The sequence below is a fragment of the Littorina saxatilis genome, linkage group LG17, assembly GCF_037325665.1.
Source record: "Littorina saxatilis isolate snail1 linkage group LG17, US_GU_Lsax_2.0, whole genome shotgun sequence".
NCBI lineage: Eukaryota > Metazoa > Mollusca > Gastropoda > Littorinimorpha > Littorinidae > Littorina > Littorina saxatilis.
The window spans coordinates 11,378,186-11,398,953 of record NC_090261.1 but is presented as its reverse complement, the minus strand read 5'-3'; the positions used below and the strand labels follow the sequence as shown (position 1 = coordinate 11,398,953).

Below are 20,768 nucleotides of genomic sequence, written 5' to 3'. Positions count from 1 at the left end.
CGGTTCGCAAACGAACATTCGTCCAAATGATGGTTAAAAACAACCTGAAGCGGACGGCAGCTGAAAATTAAAGGTACATACGGTTAAAATAATCATTCAACTGTATTTATTTGACCTAACACAGACTGTAGGAAGAGGCAAACCGTCTTGAACAAAAAAAATTGTCCGCAGGAAGCGACTCCAAGAACACAGACGACTCAAAGTGAGTGTCAAACCTTGTAGTCTTTCTATGGAAGTAGTGGTCCAGTGAACGATACCTTCCGCCTGTGCCTGGTGTCGGATTGCTTGCACCCATCGCGTCCTTCGCTGTTGCGGCTTCGCACTTGCACCCATCGGAAAGCCATACAAGGAACTTAGTCGATAAATATCGACAGGGGGCCGACTAATGGTTTAAATGTGAAATGTGTGTATAATAATGTGTGTGGGTCTGAAATGAAGTTAGGTAGTAGTTAACATTTGTTTTGAATAATTATTGGTATTTTGACAATTCTAGGTCAAGACTCATTGTTCATTTGTCAATTCAAACACATTAATCTTTTAATTATTATGTCGATGTTTAATTTGTTGGCAATTTTTTTATAATTAGATCCGTTTTTTCAACCGATCCTTAACTTTTTTTGAAGAGTGTATACCCAGCGAAAACTTTCAACAATCATGCCAACTTTGTGGGAGAGGAGTACGTGCAGAAATGGAATGGAAAAGACATTAGACCGGGTTGGTGTAGCATTGTGTGAAAAATAAAGTTTTCAACTGTTGTTTGAAAGAGCTGTGAGAGGTGCAGTGTCTGACAGAGAACACATAAGATAAAACATTACTCCGTGAAAGAATTATAAATACGGGGTTGACTCCCCTGGTTCTAATTATGTGCGAGCAAAGTCTACGACATCACATTTTTATTTCCGCTTGGGAAACAAAGTCAGTGCTGCAACAGACGGGCGCTGTGGCGTGGTGGTAAGACGTCGGCCTCCTAATCGGGTGGTCGTGAGTTCGAATCGCAGTCGCTGCCGCCTGGTGGGTTAAAAGTGGAGATTTTTCCGATCTCCCAGGTCAACTTATGTGCAGACCTGCTAGTGACTTAACCCCCTTCGTGTGTACACGCAAGCACAAGACCAAGTGCGCACGGAAAAGATCCTGTAATCCATGTCGGAGTTCGGTGGGTTATGGAAACACGAAAATACCCAGCATGCCTACTCAACAAAAGCGGAGTGAAACTAGTTTGGGGAACCCAAATGGGCAAACTAGCTCACACGTAACCAGAACAAGTGAAGAAGTGCTGCAACATCGACCACAGAGCCGCCAATCTTAACGATGTCGGAAGAACAATGAAAGCGAACAGATACGATCTTTTGTTCAGCAGATAACACATTAAATAAAACATTACTCCGTGAAAGAATTATAAATACGGGGTTGACTTCACCGGTTTTAATTATTTGCGATGTAGGTCCACGACGTCACACTTTCATTTCCGCGAGGGAAACAAGTCAGTGCTTCAACATCGATCACAGAGCCAAGCTTAAGGGCAAAATACACCTGCTCAGCGGCAGCGGCGCTGCATGCTGCAATGGGGATTATGACGAGTACTTGGCCTGGGGTTTTTTTTCACGCAGCGTGTAGCGGGCTGTGGAAAATAAAAATATGTGACGCCGCTGTGCAGCCGAAGTTTACAATCATTCCTATTTTTTGACGCGTGCAGTGTCATTGCAGCGGACAACCAACCAATCAGTGCGCTGTATTTTAAGGGGGACAATCTGCTCTTTTGTCAAAGAGGAATTCGTGTCTCTTCATGTCAAATGTTGTCAACGCTTGTAGACGACCATTTATAAAAAAAATGCTTCCCAGGTGTTGCGTGTGTGTTCATGTCATGCATAGTCAGGCCATCGTTACGTTTTAAACACAGTCATTTTAGTACAACTAGCAGATACTGGTCATCAAAGATTTCAATCGCTGTGACTGAGATCGCATCAATGCGTTCTACTTTATATCTCTTCAATTGTTAGTATTCTTCAGTTGTCTCTTCTGGTGTAGTGGATACTGCTTGCAATTCAGCAAGGTCAGATTTTTTTTTAAATTTACTTTGAACAGTGCAAAACATTTTTGACACATGCTATGGATATGAATCAATATTAATGTGACATTCTTTATTTGATTTTCATGTCTCTACACCTACCCCACAGAACAACTTACACATTTTAAACAAACACTACAAGGACGATAATTCAATTTGTCACTGAGAGTAGAAAAGTTACTGTTTCCGAAAATTGCAATCACTTTTTTAACGAAAAAAAGTCCGAATTATGTCAAAATGCTTGTTGGTAATGCTCAATTTAACTAACATTTTGTTTTTTATTCTTTTAAGTGTGTCGTATAGCGCACTTTAAGGGAGAGAACTTGCAAATGTTAATGTCAACTCGGAATTAAGCTCCCCTGTATTTTCTCGCTACACCCGCGGCATTGACGCTGTGTGTGCGAACTCAGGCACACGTAGCACGCATGCATCATTACCTCTATAATCTGCAGTGAGTCATCGGTCCTGCTGAAGTTACGGACGTCGGCCGAACAATGAAAGCGCCAAGACTCGGACACATCTCGGATAGCTTTGCACCTGAACGTGATACAATCCCAGGTTATTCTTTCGAGTGGTTTGGGCTGATTTCTTTCATTGCGTCAAACAGTTTGTAAAAGCCACCAAAGCTGTGCCTTTCAGCCCTCCAAAAGGATATCAGATCAAATATTTATGATTTTACCACGTCTGATGTCAACCATGAAAACAGGCCGGAGTGATACGCCATTCGATGTGCGTGCGTGTGCTTTTACAGTGCAATAAAATAAAATTCATATGGAGAAGTATCGGCCGATAGGAAGGTGTTTTGTTCTGGTCACGCTAGACAGGTTTTAGAAGTATCTTCCGGGATCTTGCGAAGGAGTGACTCGTCGGGTACACTGAGTGCGATTTTGTCGCGCCAGGTAAGAGGGAAATTTGTTACAGTCTGGTGATTTGTGTGTGTGTGTGCGCGCGCGTGTGTGTGAGTGTGGGTGTGTGTGTGTACTGTGCGGTGCGGTGCTGTGTGTGTGAGTGTGTGTGGTACGGTGTGTGTACGGTGTGTGTGTGTGTGTGTGTGTGCGGTCCGGTGGCGGTGTGTGTGTGTTTGTGTGTGTGTGTATGCGTGCGTGTGGCGGTGGGTGGGTGTGTGTGTGCGCGCGCGTCTATTTCGTTTGTTATGGTTTATGTGCATAGTTTTGCGGAACGGTTGCACTTGACGGTGTTTTGTTCTGCCGGGACAATTTGGACATGTTTTAAATCCGGGACGGCCTTGCGAAGGAGTGACTCGTCCGTCGCACCTGGTAAGAGTGAGAGTTGTCTGCATTCTGATAATCATCGCTCCACGCTATCGCACTGTCTCTTTGACAGGACTGAATAATTACTACGCGCATTAAAGGGAACTTGATCTATCAAAACAAGAATTAAGAGTTATCTCCCATATGTTTTTGGCTAATGTTTCTGATAACAGACGAAAGACGAACGTGATTGTAGAATGGCCGACTTCGACAGTGATCAGTCTCCGTTCTGTTCTTGACAGTTATGATAAAGACATCGTTCTAAGGTCAAAACAAGTCGAAATTTTGAGACTGCTGTGGGAAGGAGACCGGTGATATTGCTGCATCACTCCCAACTGGTTACGGAAAAAGTCGTCTGCTCCGTAGGGCCATTTTGTTAGGTGACAAAGTTGATTATCAAGTGACACTTTTGCCGTATTTAGAGTTGTTTGCACAGTAAATACATCCGCGAAAGATAGCTCGCTTGAAAGTGTCTTACATAACAACTCCTTTCTAAATTTAAAAATTACACAACACCATAAAAAAATCACTACTATCGACGATCGCGAATCTGCTTATATCAATAACACATTACGAAAAGCCCTAAATATGTTAAAAAAAAAAATCGATTTCCTCTCCAGAGAAGGAAAACAAAGGCATCCTGTCAGGGATAAATGAGACCCGAAGGGAAGCAAATCATTTTGACCTGAGTTAAAGGCACAGTAAGCCTCCCGTAAACCATCACAGAGCTCCCCGAGCGTCTAAATACAGTACAAGCATACTTCCATTTGAACGCTCACCGAACGGGAACATCCTGTCTGCTTTCTGTCGAGCGTGAGACATTTTCAAAGAATTTATTTTCGTAGACTTGTTCCGTTAACAACAACGGCGCCTCGTTTTTGCGCTAGACCTAACTTTTAAAATCTAAATAATAAATTGACAGCTTGTTACACAAACATTCTTTAATCATAAAAGAATTCGTTTTTCATCAAGACAAGATCAGAACAATTCGAAGTTGTGAAAGTTTAAAAAAAGAAAAGCCCGGAAGAAGGGTCACGCAAGGGTCGTAGCAGACGACGGCCGGTTTATCAGTCAGTGCAAATCGCCGTTCCTCTCAACAGTCAAAAGCCATCGCTAGAGTTCTTGTGAACCACAGCCGTTGTTTCGTGCATAAAAAAACCGTGCTATTGTAGATAAGCTCACGTCGAGTCGCATTCAAATGACTAACTATGACGACTGCATTGTGAAAAGGGAAAACTGGATCACACGGGTTCACGATGGCTCAGGGGTAAGATAAACCACGCAAAAATAAATTCTTTGAAAATTGTTCGCTCTTTACGGAGGGCACCTAGGATGTTCTCAATTGGTGAGTGTTTAAATGAAATGGTGTTTGTACTGTGTGTAAAAGCCTGACCGTATCTGTGATGGTTTACGGGAGGCTTACTCTGCCTTTAAAGGCACAGTAAGCCTCCCGTAAACCATCACAGAGCTCCCCGAGCGTCTAAATACAGTACAAGCATACTTCCATTTGAACGCTCACCGAACGGGAACATCCTGGCTGCTTTCTGTCGAGCGTGAGACATTTTCCAAGAATTTATTTTCGTGGACTTGGCCCTGAAGAACAATGGCGCCTCGTTTTTGCGCTAGACCTAACTTTTAAAATCTAAATAATAAATTGACAGCTTGTTACACAAACATTCTTTAATCATAAAAGAATTCGTTTTTCATCAAGACAAGATCAGAACAATTCGAAGTTGTGAAAGTTTAAAAAAAGAAAAGCCCGGAAGCAGGGTCACGCAAGGGTCGTAGCAGACGACGGCCCGGTTTATCAGTGCAAATCGCCGTTCCTCTCAACAGTCAAAATCCATCGCTAGAGTTCTTGTGAACCACAGCCGTTGTTTCGTGCATAAAAAACGTGCTATTTTAGATAAGCTCACGTCGAGTCGCATTCAAATGACTAACTATGACGACTGCATTGTGAAAAGGGGGAAAACTGGATCACACGGGTTCACGATGGCTCAGGGGTAAGATAAACCACGCAAAAATAAAGTCTTTGAAAATTGTTCGCTCTTTACGGAGGGCACCTAGGATGTTCTCAATTGGTGAGTGTTTAAATGAAAGGGTGTTTGTACTGTGTGTAAAAGCCTGACCGTATCTGTGATGGTTTACGGGAGGCTTACTCTGCCTTTAGCGTCTAAATACAGTACAAGCATACTTCCATTTGAACGCTCACCGAACGGGAACATCCTGGCTGCTTTCTGTCGAGCGTGAGACATTTTCCAAGAATTTATTTTCGTAGACTTGTTCCGTTAACAACAACGGCGCCTCGTTTTTGCGCTAGACCTAACTTTTAAAATCTAAATAATAAATTGACAGCTTGTTACACAAACATTCTTTAATCATAAAAGAATTCGTTTTTCATCAAGACAAGATCAGAACAATTCGAAGTTGTGAAAGTTTAAAAAAAGAAAAGCCCGGAAGCAGGGTCACGCAAGGGTCGTAGCAGACGACGGCCGGTTTATCAGTGCAAATCGCCGTTCCTCTCAACAGTCAAAAGCCATCGCTAGAGTTCTTGTGAACCACAGCCGTTGTTTCGTGCATAAAAAAAACGTGCTATTGTAGATAAGCTCACGTCGAGTCGCATTCAAATGACTAACTATGACGACTGCATTGTGAAAAGGGAAAACTGGATCACACGGGTTCACGATGGCTCAGGGGTAAGATAAACCACGCAAAAATAAATTCTTTGAAAATTGTTCGCTCTTTACGGAGGGCACCTAGGATGTTCTCAATTGGTGAGTGTTTAAATGAAATGGTGTTTGTACTGTGTGTAAAAGCCTGACCGTATCTGTGATGGTTTACGGGAGGCTTACTCTGCCTTTAAGGATGAGTTGTCTGGTGCTGTGTGTCTGTGTCTGTGTATCTGTGTGTGCGGCGGTACGGAGTGTCAGTGTGTTGTTTCTGTGTATCTGTGGGTTTGTGTGCGGCTGGGTGGGTGTGTGCGCGCTCGTGTGTGTCTTCAATGATATGCATTTCTTTTGTGGTTTATGCGCATAGTTTTGGACGGTGGCACTTGGAACTGGCAGCAACACAATTCCTGAAACAAATAGAGGAAACAAACTTGAATGTTAATAGTTCAGTAAACACCAACGAGGTTACAGGGTCGGCGATCGAGAACCCAGCCGAACACGGGGCGGCAAGCAGAGCACTGTTCCTTATGGTCTCTTACATTTCAATTTAAACAACACAGCTTTTTATATCACGAATAGACATTTACTTTATCATGTTCTTTATGTTTGCTACTTTTAGTTTTAGCTTGTGATACCAACAGTTATGAAGTTACAACTGCTGTAACGTGTCTTCATGAAGCCATTAAAGTCAACAGTAAATCTCAGTCAGCAGCTTCTCTTAAAGTCTTGCCCTTATAGATAGTCAATACTTGTCCTAGCCGATCAAACGGTCTTGAGATGTTGCCGAATAAGCGAGAACTGTTTTCACTATTACAGTTCTTACTGATACCCTCCACCCGGCTCCCTTCCCAACCCCACATGACCCACCCCATCCCATGTCCTCCCTTCACAAGCCACCTCCACCCCCATCCGACCCCACAAGGCTGATCTTGGCTGTTCTGCATTAATTACCTTTTTTCATATATCAAAAAGCATGGCACAAGATGAATGAGTCAGCGATGGTAGCCTTGCACTGACATGTACCCAACAAACACACACACACACACACACACACACACACACACACACACACACACACATACACACACACACACATGTGCACACACACATGTGCACACACACAAGCACGCACACACACATATGCACACACACACACACACACACACATACACACACACACGCACGCACGCACGCACGCGTGACATGAACACACACACTTACGCACGCACGTGAACACACAGACACGCACACACACACACGCACACACACACACACTCACACACACTCACACACACACACACACGCACACACACACACACATACACACACACAGAAATTTGCAATGTGGAGATTACTGACACCATCTCAAAATCTCCCTCTCTCCCCCCTCCCTCTCTCTCCCCCCTCCCTCTCTCTCCCCCCTCCCTCTCTCTCCCTACTCTCTCTCACTCCCTCTATAGGACAGATTGTAAGAAAAGGCCTAGCCCTAATCTTTATCCTTGTCAAATAAAGAAATAAAGTTTAGTTCAACTCAGTTCACACACACCCCTCACCCCCATTCTCTCTCTCTCTCTCTCTCTCTCTCTCTCTCTCTCTCGCTCTCTCTCTCAATCACCCACCCCCCCTCCACCATACTTTCTCTGTCTCTCCAACTAATAATCCGATCTCCCGGTGCTATGTTTGAAGATAGATAAAGATAGCGAGGTCACCGGAGAGGGTGAAAAGTTTGCGGTCAGGACACTCATAAAACTGGATCTTTATCAGTAAGGCAAGCATCTGATTCAGATATTCCTTCAAGGATGAGAAAGAGCAGAAGAAAAAAAAGAGAAGAAAAAGAAGAAGAAAGCGAAGAGAGAGAGGAGAAAGAGAAGAGAGAAAAAAACAAGAGAGGAAAAAGAAGAAGAAAGCAAAGAAAAATATAAGAAAGAGGAGAGAGAAAGAAGAAAATAACAAGAGCAGAAAAAGAAGAAGAAAGCGGAGAGATGAGAAAGAGAAAAAAAAATAAAAATTCCTTCGAATCCACGATTATGCGTTGCATGTCGTCTGCACTATAGTAGTCTGACATTTCCACACAAAATATTACCCCATTCAAAACTTAAGATAAACGTCCGCTCTTGGATTCCTTGTACTGCTTTCTCGACTCAGTTCTTGATTTGTTTGTCTTATTAGAAAGAGGAGGGAGTACGCTGTTGCAGCCTTGCACTACAAGAGATCACCATGGGTTCTTCTGCTGCTTCGGCAGATCTCGTCTTCTTTGTCAATGGCAAGAAGGTCAGTTGATTGACTAATTGGCTGATTTACTGACTGGTTGGTTGGATGCGTCACTAATTGGTTGATTTATTGATTGGTTGGTTGGATGGGTCACTAATTGGTTGATTTACTGATTGGTTGGTTGGATGCGTCACTAATTGGTTGATTTACTGATTGGTTGGTTGGATGCGTCACTAATTGGTTGATTTACTGATTGGTTGGTTGGATGGGTCACTAATTGGTTGATTTACTGATTGGTTGATTTACTGATTGGTTGATTTACTGATTGGTTGATTTACTGATTGGTTGGTTGGATGGGTCCTTGGATTTCTTTATTGACGTTTATTTACTTTCATTTGTTTATTAAATGGCGTTTATTTCAGTAGCATGTTTCTTTAAATATGTGTTTTGTTATTTATTTATATGTCTATATATTTGTCTGTCTGCCTAACGATCTTCTTTATTTCTGTTAAAAAGGTTTTAGGTATACTCGCTTAAGAATGTTCGCATAACGTGAATATTACCATTATGAAGAGTATGACGAATGTTGATTTTGATCCATGCAGGTCAGCCCAAAGGGCTATTATGATACCTTATCCTAATCCTAATTTATTAAGACCCTCAGGTTCAGACGTTTTCCTGTTCGGCCTTCGTTGTTACGTTCAGGTTGATGTCAATACGCTGACCTTCATTGGAGAGTGCGTCTCTGTTAAAGGCACAAGTCTTCTGGTAAAAACAGTTCTGGTTTACTATCTCAGATCCGCTCAAGCGTTTACATGGGATAAGACCCTCCCTCCTCTTAGACACATACCAAAAATCAACGTCTTAACTGCTTCATGTGCAGAGTGTGATTTTTATTTTTTTTTTTATTTTTTTTTTTTTTTTGGGGGGGGGGGGGGTGGCTTAAGTTTGCAGATTGACAATAGTGGCCTTTCAGAAATAAATTCTTAAAAAAAGGGTTTCCACTTTGCACAGAAAACATTTGGGGTGTTGAGTTGTGGTATTTGTTAAAGAGGAGGGGATGGCCTTGTCTCATATATAAGCCTGGGCAGAACTGAAATGGTTTACACGGGAAGGGCCGGTGCCTTAGAGATCTAGATTCCCAAGTCAATCAAAATTTCTGATAAGATAAGATAAGATAAGATATTTTATTCTATTTACGAGGGTAATTATATGAGCAATACATGCTCTTTTTTTTACAAAGGGATAAAGGGATTTTTTTCTGATACATAGGGAACACACTATTTGATTGTCAAGGTGATTATTTTCTCTCACAGAATGTTGTACAGAACCCAGAGCCTGAGCTGACACTGCTGCAGTACCTGAGGTCTGACTGTATCCTTTTTGCTGGACACAGCGGTACAAGTTGACTCTGCCATAGCACGAGAAGGCTTCAAGCAGGTGTAATTCTTTCAATTTGGATCAATACCATGGCGCCATAAAGTTCCTATGTTTTACAGAATGGTATACCAGTTCAGAGATGTGCCAAAAGGATTTATTTTTTTCGGCAATTTTGACGAAATAGTCACGACAGTTTTTACAATTTTCTGAGTTTTAAAGGCAATCATAAGGAACACTTTTTCCAAACCGCACAGAAAAAAAATCGGCAGTTGTGCCATAAAAATGAATGGCAACAGCGTTTTTAAGCAAGTGTTGACGTTTTGTGAACTGCCAACGCCAAACTCAAGACGTCAGTCCCTGCCAGTTACGATGAACCATTGTGACACAATGAACCTCAGGAGATTTAGCTCTACGCGTTAAGACATGCACGGTAATAGAACTCTAGATGTAGTCGCAATCTCAATTCCAAAACAAACACGAACATAAAAACGCGGCCCTCAAAGCTCAGGCTTGTGTTGAAATTTTTTGGCTGAATAACGAGACACACTGACTGACCTGTGTTCCCGAAAGACAGTAAATGAAAAATGTATTCAAGACCGTGTTGCTCTTTCAATACCCTGGGCTTTGAATTGATCAATAGGTCTATACATAGGATTCCGAAAGGCTTTGAGAGAGAGAGAGAGAGAGAGAGAGAGAGAGAGAGAGAGAGAGAGAGAGAGAGATCAAATCAAATCAGATCAAATTTTATTTTTTTCAACCAGCACTCGCCCAGAGAGGGACTACTCTGATCATATATCATACACGGACATTCATATAAAACATTAAAAAATAAAAAGAGAAAAAAGGCAGAAAAACAGAATTCACAGTACTATGTACACATTACAGAGAGAGAGAAAAAGAGTGAGAGAGTGTGAGAGAGAGAGAGAGAGAGAGAGAGACAGAGAGAGAGAGACAGAGAGAGAGAGACAGAGAGAGAGAGACAGAGAGAGAGAGATTACAAGTCACCCGAAACTTGGCCAGCAGACAACTCGAAGATCTTATCTCTGTCCAAAAAATGTACAGCGTCAGTGTTCTTTCATCGAACAATAGGCGCACGAATATTGTCTTAACAAAAACAGTACAGCTGACGGGGACCAAGCTGGGGTGTGGGGAAGGAGGTTGTGGAGCTTGTACCGTCATGGTTTCCTTCCATTCTCCGGACTCCGACACCACTCAGTAAATGTTTGATTGTCCTAACCATTATACCCATGTTGTTCACATACTATACGATGATAGTCAGTTTGATATTTATCTCTGTCAAGGTTGTGTGCGGAGGAATAATGTTAGCTTATTTAAGACAACTGTTTGTTTGTTTGTTTGTTTATTTATTTGTGTTTGTTTGTTTGTGTGTTTGTTTGTTGGTAAATTGGTTTGTTGGTTTGTTTGTTTACTCTCAATTACTGTTGTTGTCTAATACAAATCCGTCGCGATATAACCTTGAACGGTTGAAAACGACGTTAAACACCAAATAAAGGAAAAAGTCTAATACAAAGAATACTTCCCTTTGTTTCCTAGATTTTGTTATTAGCTATCTGCCTTACTTGCTTGTATTTGTTTGTAAATGAGAAGCAGTCCTTTTGCTGGACAGTTCTAATGATTTGCTTTCTCTGAGAAAAAGAGGGTAGTGAATGAGAGAAAGTAGTTAGTTCTGTGTGGTCTACATGTGTCTGTGCGCGTTCATGAGCATAGGTGTTGCTGCAACTATTTTCACCGCGTTCATCTTTTTCTTTGTCGAGACACTGTCTACGGTGCCAGAGTGTGCCTGTAACCGTTATGTTCACTGTTCACTGTTCTCACTATGTTCCCTATCCTTTATGGTTAGACACTGCATATCCAGTGCCAACGCCTGTCTGTCATTTTATGTTCACTGTTCACTGTACTCACTTTGTTCATTTTTCCTAATGTGTAGACACTACAGTGCCAACGCCTGTCTGTTGCCGCTGTGCTCACTGCATGGGATGGCTGTCACCACGGTGGAAGGGATCGGCAGCCTGCGTACCCGTGTTCATCCTGTGCAGGTATGTATCCTCCAGGAGGTCACCAGACTTAGCCGAGGAAAGGTAACGTGAGACGTTGAGTGACCATACACATTTAACTATCAGACTAAAGAGATTTTTCTCTGCGCTTTTCATTGGACGGTCGCTGTGCATATTATCAAAATAAATCAATGATTTTATCAGTTACTGAGTTGGCAATAATTATCAGTGCTAGAGTGACAGCTTATCCACACGTCATTTTATCATTTTTAATTTTGTGTGTGTTTACAGGAGCGTATAGCAGCAGCACACGGGAGCCAGTGCGGTTTTTGCACGCCTGGTTTCGTCATGTCCATGTACACTCTGCTCCGTAACAGCCCTACACCTTCCGACGAACAGCTCGATACTGTCTTTGAGGGTAAGCTCAAAGTACAACGTATTGTAGTTTATATCATCAATAGAGCAGTACTGAACACACTGTTCTGTAGTTTTTAAATGAATTCTGTTGTTTGTTTGTTTTTTCATATCCAACTGAAAATTGGAGAACGAATAGCTTCAGAATGTTAGTGCAGTGGACCCCCCTCCCCCCCCCCCCCCCCCCCCCCCTCCCTCTTTTAAGACCTCTGAAATCTCGGAAAATTAGGTCTTTTAAAGTAGGGGGTCTTAGGCCAAAAAAAAATAGTCTGTTTACGGTAACCCGACCGACCCTATTTTTTTCGCGCGACCCTAGACTTTTTGTTGGCATTTGGGAGAAAAAAAAAAAAAAAGCAAAATAACGTAAAAATATGGTTTTTTGGAGAAAAAAAAAATACCGACCTACCGACCCTATTTGTTTGGCCTATGTTACCGTAAACGACTTTTTTTTTTTTTTTGCCTTACAATAGAAATACATGTACACAGTTTATGGTTATGAAAAGCAAATCAGAAAAAGCGAAGACTTAAAACGAGAGAGGTCTTAAAATCGGGGGTCTTAAAAGGAGGGGAGGGGAGGGGGGAGGGGAGGGCGGAGGGGAGGGGAGGGGGAGGGGGGGTTCGCTGTAAGATAGACATCTGATTATACCATCCATTCACAACCCACGCAGCAAGATATACAGCTAGACAACTGCAAAGCTTAATTATTGAATTCTCTCCTCAGGTAATCTGTGTCGCTGCACTGGGTATCGGCCTATACTTGATGCATACAGACCGTTCACAAAGGTAAGCGATCAATCAAATAAAAGCACAGGCATAATTACTACTAGCAGTCGCTAATTCAAATCTGTATCACTCTTTTCACTGCTATGCTTTGGCAATAAGATAAACGACTTAAAATGTACACGAAAAAGCATTCTTCGAAGGTTAGAAGTTTACTTCAAATTGCAATATACCTTTTGGTAAGAGAGAACACACTTGGGACCAGTGAAGGGTGTGCCTACATTACATGTACAGTATTCTTTTCTGACAGTGACAGTCATGTTGATAGATGACAGATAGATGACACATATGATTTTTGTAAATAATTGTCAAGTGTTTATGGGTTGTGGAAGAGATGCTTTCCCATTTTGTTTCAATTCAAAAATATAATGTCACGTGCAGCTTGCCTCATTGTTTCTGTGGAAGAAAAGCAAGGGAAAGCAACTCTTTTACAACCCATCAGAACCCGACAGAGTTATTTCCGAATATCGTCTATTGATAAAAAAGGATGTTCATTTTATTGGGAGGTGTCCTCTGATCAGAGGAGTCTCGGATTGTAGGTACCAATGTATGAACACAAAGTGTACATTGCCTCGGATGTTCCTATAGGCCCATTGCAGAAACTCAAGTAATCAACAGCATTTCTACTCGGCGCGCGCGGTATGGGAATCACGGGTCGTAACTCTCTGGAATTGGTCATCCGCCGCCATGTTGGATGCCTTGCACGATCTCTGACAGTGCTTGAGCGTTGGGTGGCGACTCGACAAAAGTGAAAATGACACGTTGTGTGGCCAAAAACTGCAGTCAGCAGGCACACTTTAGGATCCCTAAAGTTGTTTACCATCAGGGTGACAACTGGAAGGAAGTTACTGAGCGGAGAAGACGATTATAACTGGTTATTTTTTGTTGTGTGCAGTGCGCTAATCAACAATTGTCCATCGGTTCATAGACCAAATAGCCTGGACCGCCAACTCGTCACGTGACCCTTCGAGGTTACGACGCTCGACTTTCACAGGGGCGCTTAGCGTCCGGTTTGAAAGACAGTGAAAAGAAAGCACGCTCCAGTTATTTGTGACAATGGGAGGTGACAATGAACTGGATTTTCCAAAACTCCAAACTAAACTTAACAAAACTCATCGAAAAACATGTTCCATATGCACTTTAGCTGAGTTTATTTTAGCATTTTCAGAACTTACCTCGGCAACTTCGTCCATGTTTACAATCGACACCGGATATGACATCCCCCTGATTTCTGAAAGGCCAAGAAGAGCGGGGTAGTAGTTGCGCTGAGAAGGATAGCACGCTTTTCTGTACCTCTCTTCGTTCCTAAATGCGAGGGGCCGCTACCTCGTAATAGAGAGAAAGAGCGGAGAGAGAGCTAGTTGGCGGTCCAGGATAAATGGTCTATGATCGGTTGTGCCTTTAGAGTGAACACTGGGATAGGATGCTTTGAAAATTATTCTTTGCAGTAGTTACCTGAGCTGCATTGTACCTCATTTGCCTGTCTTGAGAGCTTTATCTTGTGAATTTTGGTGCACTGTCTGCATGGTAATTTGAGATAAAGAATAAATAAATGAATATAATAATGTATTCTTGCTTTACTTTTTGAGTCACTTGAGAAAAAGTGACTCTATGTAATCGGTCAGTGTTAGTCTGTCCGGCCGGCCGGCCGTCCGGCCGGCCGTCCGTAGACACCACCTTAACGTTGGACTTTTCTCGGAAACTATCAAAGCGATCGGGCTCATATTTTGTTTAGTCGTGACCTCCAATGACCTCTACACTTTAACGATGGTTTCGTTGACCTTTGACCTTTTTCAAGGTCACAGGTCAGCGTCAAAGGAAAAATTAGACATTTTATATCTTTGACAAAGTTCATCGGATGTGATTGAAACTTTGTAGGATTATTCTTTACATCAAAGTATTTACATCTGTAGCCTTTTACGAACGTTATCAGAAAAACAAGGGAGATAACTAGTCTTTTCTGTTCGGCAACACACAACTTAACGTTGGGCTTTTCTCGGAAACTATAAAAGTGACCGGGCTCAAATTTTATGTGAACGTGACTCATTGTGTTGTGAATAGCAATTTCTTCCTGTCCATCTGATGCCTCATATAATATTCAGAACTGCGAAAGTGACTCGATCGAGCGTTTGCTCTTCTTGTTATGTTGTGCTGTTGTGTTAAAAAGGCAGATCCCCTTTGGACTCATGCATGCACAGTTTTCTTCATTTTGTCTGCATACACAGTGAAATACGCAAAAAGAACAAGAGTGCAATGAAGAAAACTAACAAAGACGGCATCCAATATGGCGGCGCGAAGAGAGTATGAGCGGAGTTGTGCCCCTTAGGGCTAAAGCTAGCCGATCCATTTGATAACGTCACGCCGAGTAAGAAGAATGAATTGGACCTATAGCGGTACCTGTATCTGTTTTATACATTCTTTCACTTTCTGTTATCAATGGGGGGGGGGGGGGTGGTTGTCCAGTTGTTGTTTGTTTGTTTTGTTACTTTTGATTCTTTTTTTTTCAAAGGGAGGAGGGTGCCCGCTGGGAGCAGAGTGCTGTCAAAACAAGAATAAAACCGGTGTCCAGAACGGGCACCCTCCATCGAACGGCGTGCCCGTTGAAAACGGCGCAGTGCCCAACGATACCGATGAGGTTAGTACAGGTTTTATTTTTTTAGTGAAGTGATGTCATCGAAGATGTTCTTGTTGGCGATAGTGGTGATGGTGGTGGTTCGTTTCTTCTTTTTTCAATGAGTTTAACGTGACCAAACCTTCTAAACAGTCCTGATGAGTAAAAGTGGTAGAAAAATATGAAACATCGTGCAGATCCACTCTTTGAGCGTTAGGTGAATCTTTCTTTTGCAATGCCACAGGCGTCAAGTGTTGTGTTGGTGCAGAGTAAAATAACTGCAATGTACTGTCTTTGTTTTTTACACACAGTTGAATGGTAGTTCGGAAAACGGCACAAAACACACTGGCGTTAGCTACGACCCGTCACAGGAACCCATCTTCCCCCCGTACTTGAAGGTAAGTACGATTCAGTAATGTATCTATCTTTTAAGTAGATTTTTCTTGTTGTCAGAGATTTTTTTAATTTGTTTCAACGCACTTATTCAATATATCTAAGGCATTACTGTGAGCTGTGCAAGCGCATATGCTATAAACTGTTTGCCTCAAGTACTTTATGTCGTCGTGAAGGTATGTCGGTGATGCCCCTGGCCGCGTTCTCAACTTTCACTATGGTGGTGCTGGTAGTGGCAGCCATGATGGAGGTGGTAGTGGTGTGATTTCTGACTTGTGATGGGGGTGGTGATGGTAGTTGTGTCAATGTCGTTGTTGTCTTTCCTGTGTCTGTTGACAGGGGTGGGACTTTTCTGCGAATCCGCGGATTTCCGCGGACACAACTTACGAATTCCGCTGGAGTTATCTATTTTTCCGCGTCCCATTTCATCACAGTATTTATAACTTGTTGACTGAATGATATGGAGAGAAGTGAAGATGGAACAGAACACTGGAGGCTTGAGAGTTAAATTGTGCTGACTTAAAACTCCTGATAACTAATAGTCATTTTGAGCTTCAATGCATTGAATCATACTATTGCCAGTATTGGATTATGAATACATGTTTCATTACCATTACAATGTTACCATTGGTGTGTGAAAGTGTATTTTTTGTTTGGTTGATGGGTATGGGTTTTTTTAGGGGGGGGGGGGAGTGAGGAGAATGTCTTTTTTACCTGATCCAACCGAGTTGAATTTTAGTCTCAGAATGCACCGGATTGCACAGATTTTAATGTACCATTTAAAAAAAATTCGGGGGAGCATGCCCCCGAACCCCCCTAGAATTAAAGGGATTTCCTCTTTTTTCATCACAAGAGAGTCCCACCCCTGGTTGAATACATTCCTTGCTATACATTCCTGGCAAAATTGTATATAGGCATAGATAAAAATGTCCATCAAATACCCGTGGGACTTGGAATAAAGTAAAAAAAATTCCATCTCACACGGCATTAAGTCTCAGGAAACATGAATACACGCATGCAGGAAAAAAAAATATGGGTAGCGCCGTATGTATGGCAGCTCGCTTTCCCCGGGGAGAAAGCAGCCCGAATTTCCATGAGGGTAACCTCACTGGACTGTAAATCTTATCCAATCCAATGCTACTTGAACTCTTCAGAGATTGTTCGTTCTATAAACAGATAGTCTGCCAACGTTCCAAAATGCAGAATCAAAAAACAAGAAATGTTAGTAAAAGGAACGTTTAATTTTTGAAGAAACAAGACATTCACAAGTACATCCACCAAATAGTCTTTATAAGCGGACAGACAGACAACAAAACAAGAATGGTTGGCCTTCTTCTTCTTCTTCTGCGTTCGTGGGCTGAAACTCCCACGTACACTCGTGTTTTTTGCACGAGTGGAATTTTACGTGTATGACCGTTTTTTACCCCGCCATTTAGGCAGCCATACGCCGCTTTCGGAGGAAAGAATGGTTGGTTATTGGAACGATTAATTATGGACAAAACAAAAGGTTGCATTTACAGTTACTATTATTTTAATTCTGAATAATGGAACGTTAGGAGTCTATGTATCTGTTTTTGGACGGACAGACAGGTCATTCTATGTTTGAGTTGTTGGCATGACTTAATAAATAACACAGGAAACCGTTAACTTTACAGCTGGAGGGCCCGACACTGCACACACAGTCTCTGGTGTTCGTGGGACAGCGAGTGCGCTGGTACCGCCCTGTGTCTCTGGCAGAACTCCTTGATATCAAGAAACACAACCCCGACTGCAAAATCGTTGTCGGCAACACAGAAATAGGTCAGTCGAACGCCTGGATTTAAAAAAAATCCTTGAAGATTAACGTCAAGGTCACAGGTCATTTAGTGGTGGTGATGTTCTTGTTCAGTACAGATAGTGTTTAAATTGCATTATTACGTTTTCGTCTGCAAAACCGCGGTCAGCTACACAGAAATGGGTCAGTTTGGAGTTCTATTCTTTCTTGGTAGTCGCTGGAATGAATGCCTGAACAAAATCCTTGAAGACTAAGGTCAAGGTCATAAAAGGTCATTTAGTAGTGGTGATATTGTGAGTTAGTATTGATAGTATTTAGATCGCATTAATTTTGTTTTCGTTTCACAAGTATTTAATTGTTTCCTAGCAGTTTCCAAAAAGGTCTTTTTTCCATAACCTCACGGTCTCTGACAAGCAGCGGGTTTGCCCTTGAGAACACGAGGTCCTGCAATGATGCCTGGCTGCTTTCTTTCAGGGGTGGAAGTGAAGTTTAAGAAACAGCAGTACCCAGTACTAGTGACCACCACCCACATTCAGGAGTTGACCTCTGTCCAGCGACTGCAGTCTGGCATCCAGCTGGGAGCCTCCGTTACCCTGGCAACCATGGACGCTGCTCTCAAGGACGCCATCAAAGAACTGCCAGGTCAGATATGTGTTGAGATTTATTTTTGATGGGGCTAACTATGATAGGGCTAACTAATCAGATTGACATGGCGTTGCGTCGTGTTTCAGTGGATCTTGGTTGTGTTGCAGACTTTGCGTGAAGGACATGGCTTGTTTTACAAACTGAATGCAGACAATTTTAACTGTTGGGTGTTCAAAGAACGAGAGAACATTCTTTAAGCAGGAGTATGGGGAGCACAGGGGAGAGGAAGGGGGGCGTTGACTTTTCAACAGCCCCCCGCGGGTTAGGGGGAAGAATTTACCCGATGCTCCTCAGCATGTCGTAAGAGGCGACTAACGGATTCTGTTTCTCCTTTTACCCTTGTTAAGTGTTTCTTGTGTAGAATATAGTCAATGTTTGTAAAGATTTTAGTCAAGCAGTATGTAAGAAATGTTAGGTCCTTTGTGCTGGAAACTTGCATTCTCCCAGTAAGGTCATATATTGTACTACGTTGCAAGCCCCTGGAGCAATTTTTTTTATTAGTGCTTTTGTGAACAAGAAACAATTAACAAGTGGCTCTTTCCCATTTTCCCCGTCGCGATATAACCTTGAACGGTTGAAAACGACGTTAAACACCAAATAAAGAAAACAAAACTTTTCAACACAAGGTGCGGGTCTGAAAAGCAGAAAGAAGAAACCAGCCCTCGTGTTGTAAGAATACCACAGACTTCAGCGATTCTCGCTTTTCTTTGGGAATGGTAAATTGAGTCAACATATAAAGGTGAAAACGTGTGTATGTGTGTGTGTTGACAGAGGACAAGTTCCGAGTGTTTGCTGCCTTCGTGGAGATGCTGCGCTGGTTTGCGGGACATCAAGTCCGCAACGTGGCTGTAAGTTGAATCATTGGATCCCTGCTGTACAGAGCAACACCAATTCAAACAAGTCTGTTTTTGGGAACTGTAAACGGGATGACATCCTTCTCTGTTGGCCTGTGTCTATGACCTTTTTGTCTTTCTTTCTGTATCTGTTAAAAATCCAAAAAACCGGGAAAATCCGCGTCAATCTTCAGTTGAATCGTACGACAAACAGGACGAGTTACAACAATTCAAATCACTGACTGCGGTGCTACCCGTCCTGACAGCATCACATTGTAATTCGTAGAAATTGTATGCTCTTTGTTGGGTCTTACATTGTTTTATCCACTCCTTCTCTCAGTCCACCTTATTACAATGTGTTTCTGTGTGGTGGCAGGCCGTAGGAGGGAACATCATGACTGCCAGCCCCATCTCGGATTTGAACCCGCTTCTCTTGGCGTGTGGGGCAACGCTCACTCTGGTGTCAACAGGTAGGCTTTGGCCTCGTCAGTCTTACGTGTTGGTGATGTTGGTAGTAGTGATGGTGTTTGGTGTTGCTATTGGTTCCTTTGACACTGTGTTGTCTGTCTCCTTTAGCGCTGCTCTTGCATTAACATGGTCATTAAAATATCGGCATCAGCTAGGCTGTGTTGTAGTTGTTGCAATTGTTTTCTTCATTCTAATCATATGTTTTTTCTTCAAGATCTTGATCTTTGTTGCTTTTAGCCGTTGTGGCCCTCCCCGTCTTCCACTTCCATTCTTCGTTTCCCGCGTGTTGTCTTTCACCTCCTTGTCAATATTCGTACTGATTTCCGTCGTTATCGTTTTGAATAGGTCCTGATTTAAACAAGACTTTATTTAATGTTTATCGTGACATAAACAATATATGGCATTTGGGATTTGGCACTCAAGCACAGTGCTTATCTTAAGCAATCCCAATAAGTTTTCGCACAAATATTTGCACTGTGTGTGCAGAGGGAAAGCAACGAGAGGTGAAGATGGACCACACCTTCTTCAAGGGATACAGACAGACAGCGGTTCTTCCCAACGAAATCTTGTTGTCTGTTCTCATCCCTTTCTCCCAAAAGGTATTTTCCTCTTTTATTGGATGCAGTATGCAAGGATAGACGATTTTATCAAGCATATGTTTTACAATAATAAAGGTATTTGTCTGCGTTTTATCTGTTAAAAGTCCGCTCACGTATGCATCATGTATCCGTATCTCAAATCGAATGACTTTTCAAGGCGGATAAATGTATAAAGCATTAAAAGACACAGTTTTTAAATGGAGAAGGCACTTGCACGTGCACATAGTTGTATGTAAACAAGTGAGTTGTATGTCTGTTCCGATAATTATATACATGGTCATTGTCTTTAATCCGTCACTCTTGCAGAACGAGTACTTCCTTGGCTACAAGCAAGCCAACAGAAAGGAGGACGACATCTCCGTTGTCAACGCCGGGATGCGCGTTGTCCTTGACGACACTGCAAAAGTCCTTGACCTGTCCTTGGCCTTTGGGGGCATGGGGCCCACCACTGTCATGGCAACCACCACCATGAAACAGCTCCAAGGACTGTAAGCGGAGACCTTTCTGTGGTGGTTTAAATCTTGGAAACTAATGTGGATTCTGTATAATCTGGCCTATATTTACAAAATGTTTTAAAAAAATTGATCAAGATGAAGAATTTCCGAGGAATAGCATCTCAATAACATTCAGATTGAATGTT

At 42.3% G+C, this 20,768-nt stretch overlaps 1 protein-coding gene across 3 annotated transcripts in view; it reads left to right on the top strand.

The window, feature by feature from the left end:
• LOC138952491 (xanthine dehydrogenase/oxidase-like) overlaps window positions 1-20,768 on the top strand; it is a 63,685-nt gene that overhangs the window by 9,902 nt on the left and 33,015 nt on the right. Inside the window, exons 1-15 of one of the 3 annotated variants that reach the window (XM_070324175.1) lie at window positions 2,467-2,623; window positions 8,175-8,276; window positions 9,533-9,590; window positions 10,715-10,811; window positions 11,545-11,653; window positions 11,903-12,029; window positions 12,747-12,808; window positions 15,315-15,440; window positions 15,728-15,814; window positions 17,465-17,609; window positions 18,058-18,225; window positions 19,000-19,076; window positions 19,438-19,531; window positions 20,016-20,128; window positions 20,435-20,616. In XM_070324175.1, coding sequence (XP_070180276.1) covers window positions 8,223-8,276; window positions 9,533-9,590; window positions 10,715-10,811; window positions 11,545-11,653; window positions 11,903-12,029; window positions 12,747-12,808; window positions 15,315-15,440; window positions 15,728-15,814; window positions 17,465-17,609; window positions 18,058-18,225; window positions 19,000-19,076; window positions 19,438-19,531; window positions 20,016-20,128; window positions 20,435-20,616 — 1,499 coding nt within the window. In that variant the 5' untranslated portion in view covers window positions 2,467-2,623; window positions 8,175-8,222. Of the gene's footprint in view, window positions 1-2,466; window positions 2,965-8,174; window positions 8,277-9,532; window positions 9,591-10,714; window positions 10,812-11,544; window positions 11,654-11,902; window positions 12,030-12,746; window positions 12,809-15,314; window positions 15,441-15,727; window positions 15,815-17,464; window positions 17,610-18,057; window positions 18,226-18,999; window positions 19,077-19,437; window positions 19,532-20,015; window positions 20,129-20,434; window positions 20,617-20,768 lie in introns of those variants that run through there. The other 2 variants (XM_070324173.1, XM_070324174.1) reach the window with 2 other exon arrangements.